The sequence below is a fragment of the Strix aluco genome, chromosome 3 (assembly GCF_031877795.1).
Source record: "Strix aluco isolate bStrAlu1 chromosome 3, bStrAlu1.hap1, whole genome shotgun sequence".
Classification (NCBI taxonomy): domain Eukaryota; kingdom Metazoa; phylum Chordata; class Aves; order Strigiformes; family Strigidae; genus Strix; species Strix aluco.
Genome location: NC_133933.1, coordinates 126,211,276 through 126,234,997, shown reverse-complemented (window position 1 = coordinate 126,234,997; position 23,722 = coordinate 126,211,276). Strand labels below are relative to the sequence as shown.

Below are 23,722 nucleotides of genomic sequence, written 5' to 3'. Positions count from 1 at the left end.
ACAAGCCCCTGTAGAGCCTTCTGGTTGACTCAAGACCAGAAGTAAACCAGCTAAAACATCACCAGAGTGAGCAGAACCACACTCCCAGATGCTTTCTTGAATCAATTAGGAGCAAAACCATTTCCCTCTCAGACAATATGGGTAACTGCTGTAATTTCTTTAAATTTATATATTTCAATGACTTAGAATATTAGTATATTAAAACATTGTCAGCAGCTTTCTGATATTTGAGATCTGATACGTATAGACACCCAGACAGACAGAAGCACTTCTACCTGTTCCCTGTCAGTGATAGCATTTATGGTACATCACAAAGATCCATTCTTGTGTCCATCTGCTTCTCCTGTTCATCCATATTTCACCCTGCAGGGGCATCTGAGCTCTGCCAGTGTCTTTGCTCTGCACTGCGAGTTGTCAGTGGCACCAAACAGGCGGGGCACGCTACTGCTTCCCCCTTTTTTTTTGATTTTTCTTTGGAGTGGAGGATGTGTAGTGTAGCTCCCATGAACATGGTGGGTTTCTCTCAAGTTCTTCTTTCTTGACTTCCCAGTCTTCATCTCTCTGGTCTAAGGGGATTCCTTTCATTGCAGCCATCCTGCGATAGTTTCTGCTCTCCACCTCTGCTCTGGGGAAGAAAGCAAGAGTGCATCTTCAGACACAGCACAGCCACACCACCGCTCATGAGCTGCCCATCTACAGACCAGGGGATCAGGTAGTCATATGGTCAAAACACTGTTGCCATCAATAGAAGAGAAAACACTGAGGCTCATCCCAAATCCAACAACATTCATCACCCCAAGTGACCAGGTACTCACCCAGAGTTGGGCTGAAGTGGGAAACTTTTGGTAAGGACCTACAGTGAGACTGGACTTTTACCATTGGAATGGTAATTTCAACCATAAAAAGCTCTCAAAGACTGATCTTGTGAATCCGTGTGCTTTTAAATAGACTTAAGCACATTTAATGCAATTGTACATGGTGTATTAACTCTCTGCAACCCCAACATTTCCATTTTATTTTTTGCACTGCTCATTCATAAGTACGAGAAATTCTTAACGCCAAAAAATCAGATCTGAAGACAACAGGAATTTGGGAGCATTTGTACATCATTAATCTTTATAGAAGACATTTTAATCTCAGAAATTGTCTAAGCCTCATCCAATTCAGCCTTGAAATTTTGCTAAACTTTGCATTCAAATCCAGAACTAAATTTGACAACTCATCCCCATTTCTGTTTTTTAAATAATAACTTGACTTAAGCAATGTCATAGAAATAAGGCTGTGCTGCAGAGGTTCCAATTTTGCACGGGAAAACATTATGTAGAAGATACCATTTTCCCCAGCACAAAACCTCCATACACAAACCGTTGACAACTCTCCACTGGTTGCTGGGGTTTTTAGCTGTGTTTTTCAAGTTGTCGCTATGATTTCAAGTGTGTGAAACCTGCTGGATGTCAAACACTCCCAGGGTCCATCCAGACTCTGCAATTTTCAGGTCAGCAGTGAGTTTGCTCTTGGCATCTGTGATTTTCCCAAAGTCCTAATTTCTTGGGGTGATATTCATATATTTTCTATTAAACAAACACATTCCCAGACCTTCAGTGAAGGACACTGTACAAGCTGACCTGAAAATAAACACACTTCACTGTACTTTTCCTTCTAGCCTTGAAATATCAATGGCTTGTCATTACACTTTCCTTTGAAAACAAAGAAAGCAAATTAAAAACCACTTTCATCAAGACCAAAATGCTCCTTTGAGCAGTAGAATTACTTTTTTTTGTGATCTCAGTTATGGCTTTGTTAATCACAGCTCTTAAGTATTTTTACTATTAAGTGTTGTTAACTTTCTCTGTACAATCTTTACACATGCCTGGCACTGACACAGTCAATTATTTTGGAAAAAAAGTGACCCCAAACTAAAAAATAGATAGCCACTTTCTGTATTTTGTAGGCAATGAAGAATTTTGAAAGAACAAGTACGTCTATCCTTCATGTCCAAGTCACACAACATAGAATCATGGAATGGTTTGGGATGGAAGGGACCTTTGAAGATCATCTAGTCCAACCCCCAGGTTTCAAGTCACTGAAAGTTTCTTTCAGTTCTCTTTCAGTTCTTCCTCACATCAGCAGGAAACAGGAGAAAGTACTGTAAAAACAGGAACCACTGTGGTGGGTTGACCTTGGTCCTCTGCCAGATGCCCACCCAGCTGCTCTCTCACTGCCCCTCCTCAACAGGACAGGGGCAGAAAGACAGAAAAGCTTTTGGGTTAAAATAAAGACATGGAGATCACTTAACAATTACGTCATGGGCAAAACAAACTCGGGGAAAATCAGTTTAATTTATTGCCAACTGAAAACAGAGTAGGATGATGAGGAACAAAGACAAAGCTACACCATCTGCCCCCCACCCCCTCTTCCTCACAGGTCAACTTCACTCCTTCATTCCAACTCCCCTACCTCCTCCCCCCGAGCGGCACAGGGGGATGGGGAATGGGAGTTGTGGTCAGTCCATAACGCTTCATCTCTGCCTCTCCTTCCTCCTCATGCTCTTTCCTGCTCCAGCGTGGTCCTGCCCATGGGCTGCAGCCCTTCAGGGCATGTCCACGTGCTGCAGCGTGGGGTCCCCCGTGGGCTGCAGTTGGGCATCTCCTCCACCATGGTCCTCCACAGGCTGCAGGGGAATCCCTGCTCTGGGACCCGAAACACCTCCTCCCTCCCCTGCCCCTCTGACCCTGGTGTTGCCGAGCTGTTTCGCACACTTCTTCCCTCACTCCTCACTGCTGGGCAGCATTTTTGCCCTTTCTTAAATATGTTTTCCCAGAGGAGCCACCAGAGTGGCTGATGGGCTGAGCTGTGTCCGGCATGGGGCAGCCTCACTCTCTTTTCACAGAGACCCCCCTGCACTCCCCCACTGCCAGCACCTGGGCACAGATACCCCAATTGTACATCTTGTCCAAGAGAAGACAAACCCTTTTCTCCTATTGCACAGGTCTGAGTTTGTAGGTGCTCAGTATTTATGGAGCTCAGTCAAAAATACTACTAAATATTGGGAAAAATCCTTTTTTTCTGTAATACAGCAGCACTGTCGTGTCAGTGCAACGCTGTCCTGGCTGAGAGCATGGAGCAAAGCCAGCAGCTCCACACAGATGTGCTGCATAGCGTGGGCTTACTCTCTCTATATATATACAAATATATATATATGCACAGTATAAATAGAAATGTGTATATATATAAAATATATACTATATTTATAAATATATAAAAATATATACAGTGTGTATATATATACACATAACTATATATAAAATATATATACACACATACATACACACACACAAACATATGCATGTGGGGTATGTGTCTATATATATGTGTGTGTGTGTGTGTATGTGTATATATATATATATACATGCCCTGGGCTTGGACAGAGGAGCCTTGGGTGCAGTTTCAACACTCAGCACTTTGCAGGCAGGCTGGCACAGGCTGCGGGTCTCTGCCACCTCGACAGCTCTCACAGCATCCAGGGTAAAGCCACATACCCAGGCAAAACCCTCCTGCTGCCAAAAAAATATCTGATGCAAATTACATGGTTGCTATTCAGAAGCAGCTGTGCTTTGAAGGCTGCTTCCTATTCTTTGCATGCCCATGCAAACTTTGGTGAGTGGTATGGATACTCTGTAGCAGAATACTCCTAACATTTACATGTTAATAACATTTACATGTCCATACCCGTAATATTTCCATGCTGACGCAAACAACCCCCAGCACAGAGCCGTGGCTCAGCCCAGGTAGGCAGGGGTATGCTCGTGCAGCCAGCAGCAGCTGGGGTCAGACAGGCAGCGTGCGAGGATCGTGGTGGTGCCAGGGAGGGCTGAAGTGGGATTTAGGAAGGATTTGGATGCTCATAGCCCTGGTTAGATACGCATGTCAGCCCTGCATTGGGCATAGGGTATTATTTTAAAAATTGCCTTTCCTCTCTTTTTGCATGACAGGCAAATATCCAGAACTGACAGAGATGCTCTGTAACAAAATATCCCTCATATTTACATACCAATACTGCCATGAGCGAAGGGCAGACCTACTCTGTGTGGCACAGCATTAGCGTGCAGACACACACCTCATCTTCTGTCTGCAGCACAGGGCGGCACTGCCCAGCTCCCCCCTGCAGCCACGGATCCTGACCGTGGACATCACCTCTGGGACCTTCTGCACACCCGCAGGAGCAGAAGGTACTCCTGATTATGCTACAAATGCCACTAATTCCTCCTAGTTAATGCCAAGTTTGCTGATGTGAGGAGGTGAAACTGTTGCATGAGGGTGAAGGCATCCTCTGTGGTTGTAAATTATAGTGGTTGGGCTTGAAAAAAAGGGCTCCTGAGCCCTGGTGATAAACTGTTTGCTGCCCACAGGCTGCGTTATGGCTGTGAGGTGATCATACAGGCTTCGTGTGTCTTATAAAATGTCCTAGACACGGGCGTTCAGAGCATCTTCCCAGTTACTAAGGGCGTTCAGAGCATCTTCCCAGTTATTAAGTTCTCCCAGCCATGCTCCTAGCTGAGCCATGCAGCCTCAGGGCGAGTCAGGCCAGCACGTGGCTCTGAAAGACAATTTCCACCTTAAATTAGTCATTCACCTCAGAAAACCCTCTCCATGAGTGCTCTAGGCTGTTGCCTAGGTGGCTCAGACCAGGATGTCAATCATCCTGTCAATCATCATCTGTTGTGTTGGGTTTGTTTGTGGTGGGGGTTTGGTAGCAGGGGAGAGGGTACAGGGATGGCTCTTGTGATAAGCTTCTAGAAGCTCCCCCATCTCCAAGTCAGACTCGCCTCTGGCCGAGGCTGAGCCCGTTCAGTGACAGGGGTAGCACCTCTGGGATAACATATTTAAGAGGGGAGGAACCTGCTGTGAAGAGGGAGCAGAGAAGAGGAATGAGAGAGAAACAATTCTGCAGACACCAAGGTCAGTGAAGAAGGAGGGGGAGGAGGTGCTCCAGGTGCTGGAGCTGAGATTCCCCTGCAGCCCATGGTGCAGCCCATGGTGAGGCAGCTGTGCCCTGCACCCAGGGAGGTTCACGGTTGAGCAGATCTCCACCTGCAGCCTGTGGGGGACCCCACGCCAGAGCAGGCGTATGCTATGGGAAGCCCATGCTGGAGCAGACTCCTGGCAAGACCTGTGGCCCTATGGAGAGAGGAGCCCACGGTGGAGCAGGTTTGCTGGCAGGACTTGTGACCCCATGGGGGACCCACACTGGAGCAGTCTGTGCCTGAAGGGCTGCACCCTGTGGGAGGGACCCACGCTGGAGCAGTTCATGAAGAGCTGCAGCCTGTGGGAAGGGCTTGCATTGGGGAAGTTAGTGGAGGACTGTCTCCCATGAGAGGGAGCCCACGCTGGAGCAGGGGAAGAGTGTGAGGAGTCCTCCCCCTGAGGATGAAGAAGCAGCAGAGACAATGTGTGATTGAACTGACCACAGCCCCCATTCCCCATCCCCCAGTGCCGCTGGTGGGGAGGAGGTAGAGAATTCAAGAGCAAAGCTGAGCCTGGGAAGAAGGGAGAGATGGGGGGGAAGGTGTTTTTAAGATGTGGTTGCATTTCTCACTGTCCTGTTTAGATTGGTATATTGGTGGTGGTGGTGTTCAAATTATATTTTGGGGTTTTCATGGCTTTTTTTTCCCCCCAAGTTGAGTCTGTCTTTTGCCTGTGACCATAATGGGTGAGTGAGCCCTCTCTGTCCTTGACTCTCAAGTCTTTTGTATTTTCTCCACCTCATCCCATGTGGGGGCAGGAATGATGGAGCTGCTGCAAGCCAGCTGGGCCTAAACCATGACCTGTATGGAAAAGCGGTTTCTATTTTATAGTTCTGTTCCATGCCCCTGTATACCACAGCTTCTTTCTCCTCTTCAAAGGCTGTGGATTTTTCATGCTGCCATAATGATCTATGACAGTGTAATAGTCTGGGTGAGTATCACAGTAGATCTCAATTGTTAGTGGTCACTCAGTAAGAGAAACACTTGCATGTTTATTCCCTTAATAGACAATACACAGTGGTAGGCTGGAGAGAATTTAATTAAATTCTGTTGCAATCTCATGTTAAGATCACAGATTATATAAATATTTAATTACACTGTTATGTTCTGCTTGTTCCTCTTGCTTCAGTTGTTTTGTTTGTAACCTGACGCTGAAACAAACAGGCTACGGCTAGAAGTAGTCCCCGCCTTTTGCAAGGCTTATTCATTTAGAAGTCACCCTTCCATGTGGTAGCTTCAGGGAGTTTTGATCTAAAAATCAGTTCCTTCTTTAGCCAACCACAGTCAGCTGCTTCTACTGAGATACAGACAGCAATGCTAGTACTTGGACAAAGATCAGTGTCTGGAGAGTACTACAACCATGAGAGACATCAAGATGATCAAGCAATGCTTACATCCTCCTTTTTGAAGGGAGTGGTAGGAGTGACACATCTCTTCTGTAATTTCACCTACAACAGTATGATTGAGTGACAGTGGTAATATAGAGATTAATGAGAGAGGCACTGCTTGGAGCTTTGCCTAAGGGAAATTACAGTTGATACAAGACTGACCATTTCAGCAGCTTTTGGAATGGAAACATCCTCTGAGTATGGCAGTAAACACAATCTTAAAACGTAAGTGGATTAAGTTCATATGAGAAGTCCTGTGCCCGAACAAACACCTTGCCCTGCTGTTATCTTAAACTATTTCCTGTGGCTTTTACTGTGACTCTTATTTTAATAAGGCAGTTTTGAAAACCTTCTTCCACTGGCACCTCACTGACTAGAAGGAGCAAAAACCTGCTCCAACTGTCAACTGTTGTCAGAGCACAGCTGAAATACTGAATAGTTTAATAAAGATTATTTTTTCTCTTACACTGCAAAAAAGGCTTGCTGGATGCAAACCTAAAGCTTGGTAAGCAGCACTTTAGTTGAATTCCTTGGAGCTTAATCTCTCTCTCTGCAAATTAAGTCAAAACCAGAAAGAGAGTTTAAATTACCATTTCCCCCAGCTGCCTATAAAACAGAAGTTACCCTGTTGCAGTATTTCAAAGAATCTCACTAACTCATTTGAACTAAAACTTCTCTACATTTTCATGACAATGTACCCTAATGCCTTATCTTTTTTTTTTTGTTCCACACCCCAAAAGCTGTGTAGGTGGCCAGTACTATCACATGTCTGAGCAATGTCTGGCCAACATTAGTGTCCTGATGTCCGTGGCATTTTCAGTACTTCTTTGTATTCCTTATTCAGGTTCAGCTGGAGATAAGTCAATATTGGTATCAGGAATAACATTGGGTCCTATGCCATCCACAAGAGAATCCCACTTATCGAAATCTTTCTTAAGACCTATAAAATGGAGGAAAGAAAACCCAAGTGGTAATGAAATAAGTAATCAGCTTTTTGTAAAGCTACAATGAAATATTAAATTATAGGACAGATGAGTCAACTTGGCAAAGTAGGGGAGGCATGATGTTTTAAGGAGGGAAAAACGATACTCCAGGTTTTTTATGTATTAGAACAAAACTGCAATGTTCCTCCTCTGAATTGCTTAGATTACAAAAGTAACTAACAAACCTCTAGAAAAAGAATCTGACTGTTGTTTTTTCTATTTAAACTTTTCTGACACACTTACTTTTGATCTTGTTCTAAACAGACTGGTTATATAAAAAGCTTCATAGGAATAAAGTATTAATTTAACTTCATACTTTGATGTAAACAGATACTTACTCAAATGTTTCTGCAGGAAGGCTAATGAAGCATGATTGCTTATATCAATAGCTTCATTTGGATCTATTTCTCCTTTTAATTTGAAAAATCTTCCAATGATTTCTCCACTCACAAAGGTAAAGTCAGGAAAGCTCTGATGTACCGACCCCCTGCAAATAGATCAATGATCAACAGTTGTCTGATTAAAAGATTCCATAGGTTGTACAGACTTCTTTAAAGACGGTCACACATCTTATGCTGTCTTCTTTAACAGAAGATAAAACAGGTTAGTCTCGTGAGCATGCAAGATTAGCAGTAAATTCTGTCCTAACCACAGAAGAGAGGAAGTTTTGTACATGCTTACTGTGACTGGCAAAACTTCAAGATCAAGTTATCTCTCTGCTCTGAATATAAGGTGGATTACAGAGCCATCCACTCCCCTGTACGCAGCACTTTCACTAGGAGTTCATAACTGCACCCAGAAGGCTATTCAGAGTGTTCAAACACAGATGATGCACGAGGCCCACCCAGAGCAAAACTTGTGCCTCAGGGCAGGAATGCACACCTTGGAGTACCTTAAACTTAGGGTTACTGGCTGCTCTGAGACAGGTCTCTGTCTCCACTGTGGGGGACATACTGCTAATTTAAACATGCAGTGAAAACCTGGGCCGTGAGGAAGTAGTGACTGTGTCTGCAGTTACATGTAACTGAACAGCTCCAACAAGAGAGTAAAGATTCATCTTCAACCACAGAAATCACAGAACCATTCAGGTTGGAAAAGACCCCTGGAATCATCGAGTCCAACCATCAGCCCGACTCTACAAAGTTCTCCCCTACACTATATCCCCCAACAGCTCATCTAAACAACCCTTAAGCACATCCAAGGATGGTGACTCCACCCCCTCCCTGGGCAGCCTATTCCACTGTCTGACCACTCTTTCTGTGAAAAAGTTGTTCCTAATGTCCAGTCTGAACCTCCCCTGTTGCAGTTTAAAGCCATTCCCTCTTGTTCTGTCGCTAATTACCTGTGAGAAGAGACCAGCACCAACCTCTCTGCTATGCCCTTTCAGGTAGTTGTAGAGAGTTATGAGGTCTCCCATCAGCCTTCTCCTCCTCAAACTAAACAGTCCCAGCTCCTTCAATCGCTCCTCCAATTTGCTCTCCAGGCCCTTCACCAGCTTCGCTGCCCTCCTCTGCACTCGCTCCAGCCCCTCGAGATCTCTCTTGTATTGAGGTGCCCAAAACTGGACACAATACTCCAGGTGTGGCCTCACTCAGTGCAGAGCACAGGGGGACTATCACCTCCCTGCTTCTGCTGGTCACACTATTTCTAAAACAAGCCAGGATGCTATTGGCTTTCTTGGCCACCTGGGCACACTGCCGGCTCATGTTCAGCTGCTTGTCAATTAGAACCCCCAGATCCTTCTCTTCCACACAGCTCTCCAGCCACCCCTCCCCAAGCCTGTAGCCACGCACGGGGTTGTTGTGGCCCAAGTGCAGGACCTGGCACTTGGCCTTGTTGACACTCATCCCGTTAACGTTGGCCCACCGATGATTGATCCTGAACACTTACTTGATAGTGATCATTTTCTTGTTTGTGTCATTGGAGCCAAGCTTCTTCATCTTTAAGATATTATCAGCCCACTGGAATTTTTCAGAGTTGATAAAAAGCAGTGGTTGCTGGACACTGTTTTGGTAAATGTCATCACCTACTGGAAGCATCCATGCATCGAGGGCAATGCCACACCTGTCAAAAACAACTGGATATTGTCACGGAAGCAAAAAGCTTTGTATGGAAGTTCTCAGCATGCTTTGATTTGCAGGAGACATGGGAAAGAGAAACTCTCTATGATACTGAACATGTAAACAGGTTAATGAATCATTTTGTTTCAAAATTATTTCTACTCTAGGGGAAGAGAATTAATCCATTATTGCATTTGTTGGTCTCCATTGCCAGGTGCAGCAGGGCAGAGGAGCTTCTGCAGGGTCCCACAGTATCATGACATGATACAGCTATTATGTTCTACCACATCCCCACAGCTGAAAGAAGCATGACTTGAGAAAACAAGACATGCCAAACAAAACTCTTCTTCAAGAGCTAATCAGTAGTTGGGGGATCTCAGGTAAGGTCCGCTGCTCCAGACCTCTCAAGTGCCAAACGTCTCTTGCCTTGTTTTGCATACTTACCTGAATCTTATTTCTCTGCTGAGACTCTCAATAACTGTAGCACCACCAAAAGAGTGTCCCATCACAGCTATTCTGCTAGTATCAACAGAATCCTGTCAAAAAAATCCAGGTGCTGTAAGAGACTTTCTTTCCCAAACTTTTTTTTTTAAAGGGAATAATTTTTTAGGCAATAGATACTACTGAAGTAAGAAGAGCATCATTTCAGCTTCATTACTACCTATCCAGCTTGGGATGACCTGAGAATATGTTCATAGATCTACGGTGTGATCAGAGTAGTTTACAGGAACCAGTTTAGAAATGGAAGAGGGAAACCAGAAGCATTATTAAGCGTTTAACAAAATGCAGTCACCGTCTTTCACTCACCTTTAGGCTATTCCAGTCAAAGTTTGAATTTAATACATTCATTACTTCCTCTCCTGAATTGATTTTAAGAATGAGATTGAGAGCCTTGATACACTCCTGTGCTCTTTGCTGCACCTGCGGAGAAAGATAAATTAGGGCAGAGCAGTGGAAGGAATTATCAGGCAACTGCTAGGCTTGCTGCTCCGTTAGACACAAGACTTAATCTGATCTTTTTTTTTCCCTTAAGTGTCTGATACAGTAACGACTATTCTGGACTGCAGAAGGGAACTGTAAAACAGAACTCTGTCAAGGTCTGACCAACAACAAAATGACTTCTGGAGATCCAAAGAGCTGGAGCTCTTGCACAGACCCTCTGCACACAGAGGAATTTATCCCTAGAACATGCGCCAAAGACCTTCAACTCCTTCATCCTGACACTAGTCAGAGAAGGGGTTGTTGGGATGTGCAAAGGCTTAAGTTACACAACTACAAAGAAGGCTGACTTGCTGCTCCTCCTCATGCTCACTTCGATGAGCAAACATCATTACATCACTTGCCCCATCTGCACAATAGATTTGAAACTGTCTTTACACTGGATAAACCCAAAATAAGAAACAGCCAAGAATCCCGTCTCATCTTACAAATATACACATTCTTGAAAACTGTAGTAAAGCTGTTGCAAATAAAGGCTTTCATTGTCCAGTGTAAGAAGTGTTTTTGACTTTGATATGTCAGTAAAAGAAGAGATTCAAAAAGAACCAAAGAACAGTAGTGTCCTTGGGAACTGCAGTGTGTAGGCAGCCAGCAAGATGTCTGTGCATCACTGAATTTCAAATAAATCTCAATCTCCTGACTTCTCTACTAGTGAAATTAGCAGACAATGGCTTCTGGAGGTTATTTGCAAGCTCAGACATTACATATTTAGACTTGTAAGTAGGATTGTTGTATGCACACAGGAAATGACACTTGTACTGCTGTCTGTATGGCCCAGGGAGATAAACACCCCCCTGGCTGACTTTGCATTAGTTGGAAGAAAAGACTCCCATATTTTAAAGGTCAAGTCTAGGCTTGAAGGAGCTCATCGGTATGGCCATATCACATCTAGCACGGATGCTGCTTATAATCAGGAAGTCTGCATTGTTTACATTGCTATAAACTGTGTTAAAGTGTGTTGAAGATGATGAAGCAGAACATCCCCCTTAAAGCAGCCATGACTCACCTTGCTATCCAACTGCAAACAAAAGCTAAAGCAAGGCTAAAGCCACACAAACATTTGAATTCAACTCTGTGTCACCTAAAAGACTGGGCTGGGCAGCAAAAGTGTGAAGACACGGAGAAGAAACAGAAAGTTGAGTGGAACCAGAGGAGGAACAGCTGATTATCTCAACAGTCCAACTTCATGAGAAAGCTTTATTGAGGAAGTAGTTTATGCTCTGAAGAAAGCTGTAGTTGGCTTTCCCATCTTCAGAAACATAGGACATGATGCACTTTTATATATCCCCTGAGTCATGGCAGAAGACTGCAGACATAGCCAAAGGGAAAGTCCGCTAGTTAGTCCTAAACACACCACTCCTTCCTCACTGCCTAGAGCACAGACCCAGGATGAGTACCTGTTTATGGCGCAAACAACGCTCTTCCTCTCCAGTTTTTAGTCTCCTGTAGTAGATCCACTCCTTCTCCATGTTTGATGTAGACTCTTCCTGTGGTTCTGAAACGGACTTTTTTTTACAATAATACGTTGCTGAAGCAGATTCATCTCTGTAATATCAACAAAAGGTTATTTCTGGGGATGTATTCCATTTAGTTTGAGATGAAGTCAACAGAAGTTTTAGATTTCACTTATCTCAAGAGATCCAGCCACCAACTCTGTGCTGCAATCACAAGCGAGTGTAGACAGACTTTCTAAATAATGCAATAACCCCACCAAAACTCCCACCTCCTTTATATTCTCCAAGTTCTAAGAATAAGAGAGAGAAAAACAGCATGCCTGAAGAATGACGAATGATATCTACCCTGGGACTTTTCATTTAAGGGCTTATCTAAATTCCCTTTGCTTAGATAAGAGTTGAGCTAGAGAAACAGGGGGTGTGGGCAGGGCTGAAGAAGTTATATTAGGTTTTTTAAAAAAAAAAATTGTAAGTTCTTCTTTAGAATAAATAACATTGTACTCAATGTAAGAAAGTTTCTTTCCATCAGAACTCAAAAACATGCAGTATACACACCTGTGCTCCACAGCAGCCACTACAAAGCCCTGAGAAGCCATCTCTATGCAAATAGCAGAATAGATTGTCCTGCAATGAAAACCACACTCTGGTGAGACACGTGCACACACAATTATTTCAATTACACTGCTCTTTAAACGCTGACCACACTACATATGTGCTAGCCCCCACTCACTACTGCTTCTTTTTAAATTTGCTAGCCAGTAGAGCAGGCTTTTGTATGCCAGGCACAAAAGCCTGTTCACAAAACCCTGTTATTGTTTTACTATCTATTCAGAAGGAAGAATGCTAATGATTTTTAAAAAGTAGCATATATGACACTTCGCATCTTCAAAGAGCTGTCCAAAAATCAGCTGTCTAATCATCACAACATGCTTAGGGATTGGTAAATACCTTCACCCCTAAAATACAATGGGAATACACGAATAAATACATCAACCCTGCTGCTTATTTCAGTGGAGGCATACTAATACACAGAACAGCCTGTTCTTCAAATCTGTTTCAGCTCCACGGGGATCTCACTCCCCTACTGAGAATCTGCTCAGAACAACCCTTGGAGACTGCTGCCTCCACAGACACCAAAAATAGTTTGTCAACAAACTGAAGAATTACCGAAAAGCTCCAAGTCCATGGGAAAAAACGAGGAGTGGGTATTTTTCTCCTGGCTTAAAAGCAGCATTTGACTTTGCAGGACAGGTCACTGAACCTAGATAAAAATTGAAGCACATGTCATTATTACTGAAACGAGAGAAAGCATTTCCTCCTGTGGGAGAGATCCCAAAAATCTGGTGACCACTGATTTCAGAGTCGTCATCTGACGATAAGGTACCAAACCTCATCCTTAAAATACAGAAGACAAATATGGATCTGATTCTGAAAATACTTTCTACTTGGCAGAAGATACTTTCCTTCTCCTCCCACCCACAGCCTAGCACAAGGCCTACATGCCTCTTAAACCCTACGAGAACAGATTTTCAAGAATAGTCAGGCATCCAAGTCTTGTTGGTATTCAGACCTTAGTATCTATCTGACCTTTGTATATTTGCACATTTCCCGGTGGGATTTAAATCCCCACACACAGGCGCAGCTTACCCAAGGTCTTCCTAGATCAAATTGCCCAGACACTCCTATTCATAGCAGGCAGGGACAGCAGGTCTGCCCGAGAACTGGGTCGTATTCAGCATTGAGCATCACAAACCCATCCCAAACAAATATACTTCTTTGGGAAAAACACAGTGTGCACGGAGCAGCAAGGCAACGACCTGCATACAGAGCTCATGCCCTTGCACTAGTCGAGGAATAAAATCAAAACCAGTCTTACCAACATAGTACTGGAAAAGCCTTTCTCCTACGACTCGGTACATATTAAGGAAGTCAGAGAGTCCTTGATAGTACTCTTTATCTGGAATCCATGGTGCCTCTTCATTATTTGTGGTGTCACACGATGGATAATACAGGCGCAAGAAGCTTCCCTGGGATTAGGAGGAAAAAGAAAAGAAAAAAAAGGAAGATTGATATTTATTTATATATGACAGAAGAAAAGGAAGATTCAAACATTTATGTCAAGGACTTCAGATGCAAGTGTAACAGCTCAAGAGAATCTCATGAAAAAATTATTATCCTATACAGGCTTTGATGCCAAATCCTATGTCACTATCTTTTTGTTCCTGCAATCAATTTAAAGTAGCATGACTGTTGGCATCAAGAGATACGCATCACCTTCTCTAGGTTAGCCTATAGCTAATTCAAAATGCTCCATTTAATTAAGTTAATAATTCTAAACACTCACGACGTATTTGCTCCATTTCTGCACCTTGCTGGATCTTTTCTTACGTCCTCCTCACTACGCCTCCTTTCTGGGAATGGTAGGATGATGCAGTTTGATCAGTTTAACAGGGGTGACGGTGTCCCCTTCACCCTTCCAGCTGGGAGCCGTCATTGCTTTCCTTGCACCAGTGAGTCTCACGGAGCTGCTACTGACTCAATTCAGTTTGCTAAACTGGGGCGGGGGGGGAAAGGACCCTGCTGGATGTATATTTTTCCCCTAGGTTAACAAGACAAATTTTACCCCAAGACTAGTTTCTGGAAGTGTGGTCTTGCAGAGGAGATGTGGGCAGAGTCAGGCGCGTGGTCTCAACGTGGCTATAGTGTTCCTGGCTGAAGTGAGCAAAAGGCTGTCAGTAAAGCTCTTGGGCAGCTGCACAGCAAAGGAGTGCAATATATTGTTCTTCCTCCTCATCAAGATGTTTCCAAGTCTGTAGTGGTCCATCTTTCTAAACACAATTTTGTTAACCTGTGTTTTATCTGCCTGTTTCTTACCACTGGTTTGAATCCTCTTTTACTGTCTGCACTCCAGGTCTTCCAGGAAACCACTCAAGCTTTCCACATTCACATGGACCCTCCATACCCCCTTGCTGGCATTTTTGCTACGCAGACAGCATCAATTTACTAAAGGCACACCTTAAAGCACCCCTCGCAGCAGATGAACTGTATGTAATTTGCATTCTTACTTCCTGGTTTGCAACGGAATTTGTGACCCACTATTCAAATTCACGGTTTTGTTCCACCTGTACTTTTGTTTTAACAAGTTAAGTCTAGGGCCAAAAAGAATACGAGCTTTGGAATATCTGGCTTCTTGAACTCTAATTTATCAGTCTCACACACAACGTGTACCAAAAGCTTGTTTAATGAAGCTTATTTCTATTTACTCATCAAACTTCAATCAATCTTTGACACAAAGGCTACTAAGGCAGAAATCATCAAACGTTCATCCATACTGGTAATGATATTAATTTGATCCCAGCATAGCCCCAGTGAACCTCCCCAGGTGACTAACTTCTTACCGGAAAGGGAAAAAGGTTCATTATCTATGCCTAAGAGAACTGTAATTATACAGATTGCCTGTCTAAAAAAAACACATGGGCTGATTGCAAAGAAACTAACTGCTTCTTTGTGCTAATACACAGTAAGCTCAGTAAAGGAAAACATATGAAAACCACTTCAAACTGATCATGAGTTCCACTATGCCTGGCTAGTCTGAGGAGTAAAACCTCAGTGTAAAGTGTAAAGGCAGGCGTATTCTCATAGGAAAATTAAAAAGCAAGAGGATTTGAAATGGAAACCTATAAGCGAGCTCATTAGCTGGCTATTTACTGTTCCCATCTTCTAATCATGGCTTCTCTCTGTACTAACCACTTGCAGAATTGACATCCTGTTCTTTTTCAGATAGATAAAATTTCAGTAGGACATCTTGTGCTTTACCCTGTGGCTGAAACACTGCATACCCTCATCACCCAACCCTGCCAAATCCCACTGGGATCTTTGTGATGAGAACAGCTACAGTCACGGAGACTGCGTGCGGAGCCTCCCCAGGCGCCCAGTGCAGAAGGGAGCGGTGGGGTGGATGGGAAGAGCCCCGTGGGTCCCAGTGGGACACAGCTTCCCTGCAGTATCTTGTGTAGGGGAGTCAGGAAGGCAAGGATATTAGGAGGAGGGAGGAAGCAGCCATGGGGAAGGCTTAGAGGTTACATTCACCTGGTAAATGCCCAGCACACATCCTACATTGGGACAGAGAGGATAGAAAGCTGAGCTGTGAGTGTCAGCCATGCAGCATTGCTGCACACAGCCAAGACCTTCTGTTTGATTATCTGTAAAACTACAGCAAGTTGTTTCACTGACATTGTGGCTTAAATCCAATGGAGGAAGAACCAAGAGCTTTACCTCAACTGCATTTTCTGTCATCAGGTCTGTACATCCAACCGAGTGTGGTCCCTTTCCTTTGGGGATCCTATAAAACTTCTCAGTGCTGTTCGTCCCCATTTCCATTGCTGCCTTCACCGACAAACCTGGGGAAAAACACAAAGCAAATCAAGAGACGCCCATGGCCTGTGTGACCAAACCACCTACCCTGAACAAAATTCAGCGTGCAGAAGATCCAGGAGTAGGAAATTCAAGGTTGAGCCGATACAAGAATGTGCTTATGAGAATCAGAGATCTGAAATCTCTGCCTTGGAGCAGAGTGTCCTGAATCCCAAGGCTCAGACAACACCGTGCACTACAGAGAAAGGCGGGGAGGAAACGTTTGGCTGGGAACGCCGCGGGAGGTCGAGGTGCTGGGGCGTAGAGCAGCACCAGTCTCACTTCTTGGGCACAAACAGGGAAGAGCGAGCCCACGAGCGGCGAGTTTCAGGCCTGAAGGCAGTTTCCTCCCTGCCAGGCTACAACCTCGAGCTGCTCCTCCTCGCACGACTGCAGAGAGGGAAGTTTTTGCAGCTCCTCGGTAAACAAAACCGGCCTACGCGTCTGGGGTGGAAGGGTGTCACGGAGAAAAACAACGCTGTAGCCGTTTTTCCAGGAGGAATGACGAAGCCTGGATTTGATCCCTGGAGAGAAGAGGAAGGGCTGCCCGTGCCGGAGAGGTTGTGGGGAAGGTCCGGCCCTCCCCCGCCCATACCTGAGGTGACCCGGCCGGGCCCGGCCGGCCCTGGGGACGAGCGGGGCGCAGCCGCCGCAGCCCGGCCTAGGCAGCAGCCCTGAGCCGCACCCCCGGGCCCTCGCTCCCGGGGCGCCTGGGATCTGCCACGTCGTCCCGCCCCGCCGCAGCGTGGAACAGCCCCGGGGCCATCCCGGCACCGCAGGAGCAGCCCGGCGGGTCCGCTCCGCCGCCCCCCAGCCAGGCCCGGCAGCCCGCGGGGGCTGGGGAAGGCGCGGGGCCGGGCCGGGCCTCCCTCGCCCGGGGAAGCGGCGGGGCGGAGCGCGGCGGCTCCTCCCCGGAAAGGGCCGTCGTCTTCCGCCGGCGCGGAGCGGAGCGAAGATGGTGCGGAAGCTGAAGTACCACGAGCAGAAGCTGCTGCGGCGGCTGGAGCTGGTGAGCTGGGAGGCGGCGGGGGGGAGCCTGGCCGAGGTGAAGGCGCTGCGGCGGTACCGGCTGGGCCGGCGGGAGGACTACGTGCAGTACAAGGCGCTGGCCCGCACCGTCCGCGCCTTGGCCCGCCGCCTCCGCGACCTGGGACCGGCCAGCGCCGCCTTTCGCGCCCGCTGCGCGGCCGCGCTGCTGGAGAAGCTGTACGGGCTGGGGCTGGTGGGCAGCCGGCGGTCGCTGGCCGACTGTGAGAGCCTCTCGGCCGCCGCCTTCTGCCGCCGGCGCCTGCCCTGCCTGCTGCTGAAGCTGCGCATGGCCCAGGACCTGCGCCACGCCGTCACCTTCGTGGAGCAGGGACACGTCCGCGTGGGGCCCGAGGTGGTGACCGACCCCGCGCTCCTCATCCCCCGCGCCGTGGAGGACTTCATCACCTGGGTGGACGCCTCTCGCCTCCGGCAGAAGGTCCTCGACTACAACCAGGAGCGCGATGACTTCGACCTGGCCGCCTAGGGACGCGCCGCCCCTCGGGACACGCGTGGGAATTAGACACGCACGCGTTAAACCACCATCCGGTATTCACCCCACACACCCCCAAACACACCTGCACGGGGAGCAAGGAGGAGACCCACTCCCTTATAGTGACGCGTTGCTCTGCTCCTCGCTCCCCTTCACAGCGAACGGCTCCGTTCATCCACGCGGAGAAACTTCCCCTCCGCTTCCATCGCTCCAAGGAAACTTCCCCTCCGCTTCCATCGCTCCGAGGAAACATCCGACAGCCCAGCTCCATTGTCCTTGTGTCCCGTAGAGCAGAAGTGCTTGGAAGGCTCTCTGCCTGATCGCAGGAGAGGAGGGGTGGTCAGGTTTATTGCTTGGCTGCTAATAATAGCTGCGGGAAGGGGTTTTAAGCCTGGCCAAGTGGCTTAAAACTGTTTTAGGACTGAGTTTGGCAGCTTCGGTGCTGCCTTTCTGAGAGATTGTCCCAAAAGACTGCTGGTTCCTCCTTCGGCTGACAGGCGTGCAGTAACCAGAGGAGCTGCGTCGGAAGGTTTTTCTCTTAATACTAAGAAAAGTGTATATGGGGGAGATGTGGAGGTGGTTCAGGGTCAGCAGTAAACAAGGAGGCCAAGTACGGCATTTCTGGAGCAATAAAAGTTTTGGCCAAAAAGGGAATTAAGAAGAAAAAAAAAAGCCAACTTTTATTTTCATGTGAAGTCATAAAGGGAAGTTTGATACCCTGAGTTCAGTATCTTCGCTGTGGGGGGTTCCAGCTGACAATGAGGCATCATTTATGGAGCAGGGGAGGAGTTGGAGCGAAAGCTGTCCTAACCATAACTGCAGATCTGGGGGGAACTTCTGCATTTAGCACATAAGCCAAACAAACATCAATACCTGAGGGGAACCTCAGGCTTTCTGGGGCTGTTGGGAACTTTATTCCCCTTTGAAATAAAGAGCAGAAAAGCAAAAATAAAATGGGTGGTTTAAGTTCCTGAAGAAATGTGTGTGCTATTTTATGATGTAGTTTCTCTGAGAGTTTCTTCTGGTTTTAAATATTCCAGTAAGCCCTGTTTGTCATCGTGCAGAATTTTTTTTTAAGGTAATTTATGTAACACTTTAATTTTGATTGCTACAGGGCTATACTGAGTTACAAAGTGCTTTTTGCTAGAAATGCTTTCTTTACTTTACCCAGGACTATGAAAGGATTTGGCAGTAGGTTTAAGAGTGGAGCTGTGACGGCCTGTCCAAAGGCTGGAGTTCAGCTGCACCTACTTCTTGGGGTCAGGAAGCTTTAATAAGGCTTCTCTGAATGGGAAAGGTATTTAGGTGAAGGGTGTTTTGGGGTTACCAAATGAGGACCAGAAACTCAACAAATGTTATGGCTGTTTTTTAAAATGCAAATTAGATGTTAAAATTCCTAACAGTCTTGTAAGCCAAATGTATTAAGCAGAGCATTAACTTTTAAAGCAATAATAGATATTAAGAAACGGACACAAAAGAGGTGGGGAAACCCCTTTGCTTATCCTATGAACTACTCCTGTTTACACATGAATTTATTTCAGTAAAACATCACCTGCAATACCTTAAAAACCTTTTTCTCAGGGTATGCACCTTGTTTATAGTAAGAAATACAAATTGAAAAGATGTTTCGCACCTGAAGCATGACTTTTCTTAAACACCTTTCCAGCTTTCATCTGGAAAAACATCATCATTCTTTGGGAAGTTCAGAACATGCCCAAGTCAGGTGCAGGTAAAAATGCTGTGTTTGCTCTGCTTCACTCTTTTGGGGGAATTTAAGTACCAGCACAATGACATGCCCTGTGCAGGGCATTTTACTGCTCAGATGCTGAGCTGCTGCTCTGCCCACTTTGTCCAGCCCTCAAAGGAAGAGCGGAAAAGGAAATCTTGAACCTCCAGCCTGTTAGCCTCTGTAGTTTACATCATCAGCCTGTCCTAGACCAACTTTTCATCATTAATCTGTGCCCCTCCAGTATCTTCTGCAGCAGAAGAGAAACAACCCAAAAACCTGTAGGCTGTTAAATTATGCTATGGCAATGGTAGCTAATTGATTTCCGTATGGATGCTGTGGGATAACAGCATCCATCACCCCTGCTCTCCTCCTGCGGTATTGGAAATCAAACCCTTAGGTGCTTTTTAAGAAACGCATCAGGTGCATTTTAAGAAATGCATCTTTATATGTCTATGTGTTTCTTAAGTCTGGAAGTCTGTGGCCCTGCTGGTTTTACAGTAGCTGAGACCCGAGATGCTCCTAAATTTTTAATAGCTGGAGTCCACGTACCCCTCAGAGGAGAGCTGGGTCCATTTCCAAGTGGGATAAACAGAGCGTTGTCTTGATATGAAAATGGAAGTGACATCTGACGGCAGCACGCCCACGTTCTTGCTCGTGAGTGCAGTCAGGCAGATGATGGCTTCCTTGTGTTTAATGGTGACTTTGCCTTTAGTTTGTGGGTTTGAGTTTGTTTGTCAGAGCTGACGTGCGGTGGCTGCGGACGGGCGGTTCCCGCAGCAGCTCCGGAGCTGGAGATTGCAGGGGTACAGGAAGCAGCTCCGACAGCCTTTCCTGGCACTTGGATAAACAGTCTGGTTTTTAAAACCCAAGGCTGGATCCAACATCAGTATAAATCGGTGCTGGCTTCCATGGGTCTGTGTGAGCTGGCACAAGGATGATCTGGCTGGGAGCTGGAGGGGTCCCAGCTTCTCCAGCAAGGGAGGAAGGAGCCGTGGGGGGCTCTGGGCAGTGCAAGAGCTGTCAGGACAAACAGCGAGCAGTTCCTGTGCAGCAGCTCTCTCTTGGATAGCAGGCAGCGATCAGGGAGGTTTTATCAGGGCCTATGCTGGGTTTGGGGTTTTTTTTCCCTTGTTTTTTTTCCTCCTTCTTTTCCCTGGCCTTGGCTTGTCCTTTATTTGAAGGCTGCCAAAGTGGGGGAGCTGAGCTTGGGGAATGTGGGGGAGCTGAAGAAAAGAGTCCTTCACACTGATGCCTTTTGTGTTGCAGGGTATAAATGCCTGAAGCTGTCACTGAAATGCAAATGTGTGTTTTTCTGCTGATCTGAGCCGCTTTTTTTCCAGTAAACAAGAATGCTCCGTGTTTTAAAAGCTGCTTCCATCTGACGTCTTGGCATGACTTAGTGCAGAGTTGATGCCGACCTCAGTAATTTGGTGATAGCACATCATGGCGAGCATAGATGGCACGTGAGGCTGGGGAAGGGCATGCATCCCCCTTGCCAAGATGGGGTACAGAGACTGAGAGAAGCAATGGTGGAGCTGGGTGATTCCCAGCCGTTTGGGTGATGCTCCTGCATCCTGGGTTAGGCCAGGGCTTCCCAGCCACATCTCAGGGCACTTCCATGTGCTCACCTCAGGGGCACTCCCCAGTGAGATATTCCCCCACGGGTGGAAATGTCACTGTCCCCTTCTTAAGCTCTGAGCACTCTGTTTTAAGTACATCCCCTGGCTGATTTGGCACTGCAGATTCAACCACAGAGCCAGTTCTCATCACTGGGGCATGGGCTTGCCATAGTTCCTACACCATATACCAAAACGTTTCAACATTCACTGGGTCTGGGAGAAAAAAGCACCCCTAAGCATTATGGCAGCATTTACCTGAGAGCCCCAGTTCTGGTGTCTGCTCTTAAATGCGCTGGTTTAGACATCAGAGCAACTCTTCTCACCCTTTGCTTGCTGATTTGGGCCTGAAGCAGGACCTGGGTGGTGGAAAACCTGTCTGCTATGTGGTCAGTATGTGGGGATGCTGGGTGGAAGCAGCAAGCAGCAGCCCTGGAGTCAGCAGGAGGAGGCAATTGGATTCAGTCTTCCCATAAACCATGGAGCTTATGGATCTAAATCCAAGTGTACCTCCCCCAGTGGAAACGTGCCCTCTCGCTTCTCTGCAAACATGACTACACAGCAGAAAGGTTCCACCACCACTATTATTGGCTCATTTCAAAGAGAGAAAGTGTTCCACTTCCAGCAGGCAGAGAAAAAGGAGAGGCCAACCACTACTGACCGACAGAGATGGAGATTTGAGCATCTCCAGTTTCCTCCTAGAGCTGCCCATTAGAGGATCCACGTGTCCCCAGCAGTAAGTCACAACAGCTTCTCGGCTGCTGTAAATCATGTCAGCGGGGTTGATATGTGCAAGTCCGGATGGTGTTGCCACCCTCAGTTCCTGCCCTGAAGAGCCACCACCTGCTGCTCCTGCAGAGGCTCAGATGGTTGTGTCACGGGGTAAAGTACAGGCAGGCTCTCCTGGCAGGTTCGTCTGACTAATGTTACAGTCTGTCACCTATATCTGAGCTCATTGGGCTTAAAACACACTGGGGGTGAGCATATCCTAAAACCGTCGTCTCTCTCCCCACCTCTCTAACAGCAGCCAGGGTGCAGGGTCCCGTGCAGGTGTCCACCTTGCCGATGCTGGGTTTGGGGGAGATGAATACCGTGCTGGCAGAGCACCCAAAACCTCCCGCTCTGTGTCCCTGTCAGCCTCCTAGAAGCATTTAAGCCGGGAAGGACTGCTGGAGGTCACCTAGCCAAACCCCTGCCCAAATCAGGGCACGCATGGGGCTGCCTTGGTTTTACATGTCTCAGTTACAGACACCCAAAGGAGAGTTTAATCACCCTCACTGCAAATACTTTTTTTCCCTTTCCATCTAGTCTGAGTTTCCCTTGCTGCAGCCTGGGGACTGCTGCTTTCCATCCCCACGGTGTCAGGAGGTGGGTCACTTCTCCCCATGGGAAAACTCGATTCACCTCTTCCCTGAACGCTGGCCATACACGCAGCGGGGAAGGGGCACGTCCACCATGTCCCCCCCTGCCGCTTACCCAGAGCGAATCCCACCCCTCTGCGGGGACGCGCAGGGATTTGGGGCCAGATGAGGGGCTGTAAGGGAGGAAACGGAGAAGCACAAGCCCTCAAGGACTGGGAACAGGCTTCGGGAAGAGCAGGCTGAAGCCAGGGAGCGGGAGCGCTGGGGCCAGATAAGAGGCTGTAAGGGAGGAAACAGATGAGCACGAGTCTTCAAGGATTGGGAACAGGCTTTGGGAAGAGCAGGCTGAAGCCAGGGAGCAGGAGCACTGGCAAGCTGCACGAGGGGCTGCGCAGAAACTACTCAGCTCCTTAAAATCCCCCTCACGCTACCGTTGCTCCTCCCCGTGATCTCCCCAGAGCGTTTTTCCCCCTTTAGCCCTCCACGTACCTGGTGTGCGGTGTCCCGGCTGCCCTTGGCTCCCGTCCCACTGGCTGGAGGAGCAGGATGGACCCTTCGGCCGCCCGCGGCCCTCCGGAGCCAGGCGAGAGGCGGCTGGCCCCGCAGGAGGATGTCTTTCTCTCTGGCAGACTGACTGCCGGGCTCTCCCCGAAGGGGAGGGACCAAACTTTGCCTTAGTTTCCAGACGAGACAATCTTTCTGGTAGAGATCTTCTCTGGGCCTGGAAAACAAGCTTCCGGCATGGTGCCATACCAAAAAAACGCCACACGCCCCAGAGGACCCTGCGGCTGCTTAGATGTCGGGCTGTGCCTTTGCAGGGCAGGGACGGGTTTAGATACGGGCTTGTTTGTATGTGGCTGTGAATTTCTGGCTTTGCTCACAGCGCTGAGTGTGGTGGCGTTAGGGCTGGATTAAGCACTGTGATCCTCGTGAGAAAATCCCCCTGGCCAGGCTGCTGTGACCTTTATGGATGGGTGAGGAGGGGAGACCTGCAGCAGGGGATCACTGCCCTTCGGCACAAGGTCCCCCCATAAAAATCCAAATCTTTTTTCCTCTGGTTTTATGAAAGGGGATAACAACACCCTAAGGAAGCTGATCCCACTTTTGGGGTGCAACTTCTGGAGTGGTTTAAGGTGGATCAAGCACAGGTCCCTAGTAATGGGGTGGATCTGCATC

General features: G+C 47.2%; 2 protein-coding genes across 3 annotated transcripts; one reads left to right on the top strand and one right to left on the bottom strand.

Annotated features, from left to right (window-relative positions):
- Positions 1-6,045: 6,045 nt before the first annotated feature.
- On the bottom strand, positions 6,046-23,402 carry PLA2G7 (phospholipase A2 group VII). 2 transcript variants are annotated; one of them, XM_074820193.1, is made up of 11 exons: positions 23,036-23,402; positions 16,184-16,308; positions 13,785-13,935; positions 13,076-13,169; positions 12,464-12,532; positions 11,852-11,999; positions 10,263-10,376; positions 9,900-9,991; positions 9,286-9,459; positions 7,734-7,882; positions 6,046-7,352 (listed from the first exon to the last, which is right to left on the bottom strand). In XM_074820193.1, exons 1-11 carry the CDS (start codon positions 23,295-23,297, stop codon positions 7,249-7,251), a joined length of 1,482 nt encoding a protein of 493 aa, XP_074676294.1. In that variant the 5' UTR covers positions 23,298-23,402; the 3' UTR covers positions 6,046-7,248. The 2 variants fall into 2 exon arrangements, with proteins under 2 accessions (XP_074676294.1, XP_074676295.1); XM_074820194.1 differs by lacking the exon at positions 23,036-23,402 and adding an exon at positions 16,917-17,166.
- IMP3 (IMP U3 small nucleolar ribonucleoprotein 3) lies at positions 17,172-18,819 on the top strand. The gene has a single exon (XM_074820198.1). It carries the CDS (start codon positions 17,277-17,279, stop codon positions 17,832-17,834), a length of 558 nt encoding a protein of 185 aa, XP_074676299.1. The 5' UTR covers positions 17,172-17,276; the 3' UTR covers positions 17,835-18,819.
- Positions 23,403-23,722: the final 320 nt, after the last annotated feature.

Coding starts and splice junctions, on each gene's coding strand:
- IMP3 (XM_074820198.1), top strand. CDS start 17,277: ATGGTGCGGAAGCTGAAGTACCACGAGCAGAAGCTGCTGCGGCGGCTG.
- PLA2G7 (XM_074820193.1), bottom strand. CDS start 23,297: ATGGCACCATGCCGGAAGCTTGTTTTCCAGGCCCAGAGAAGATCTCTA. Junction 12,533..13,075: donor CATGGACTTGGAGCTTTTCG/GTAATTCTTCAG, acceptor TTTTCATTGCAG/GACAATCTATTCTGCTATTT. Junction 7,353..7,733: donor CTTCCTGCAGAAACATTTGA/GTAAGTATCTGT, acceptor TCCATTTTATAG/GTCTTAAGAAAGATTTCGAT.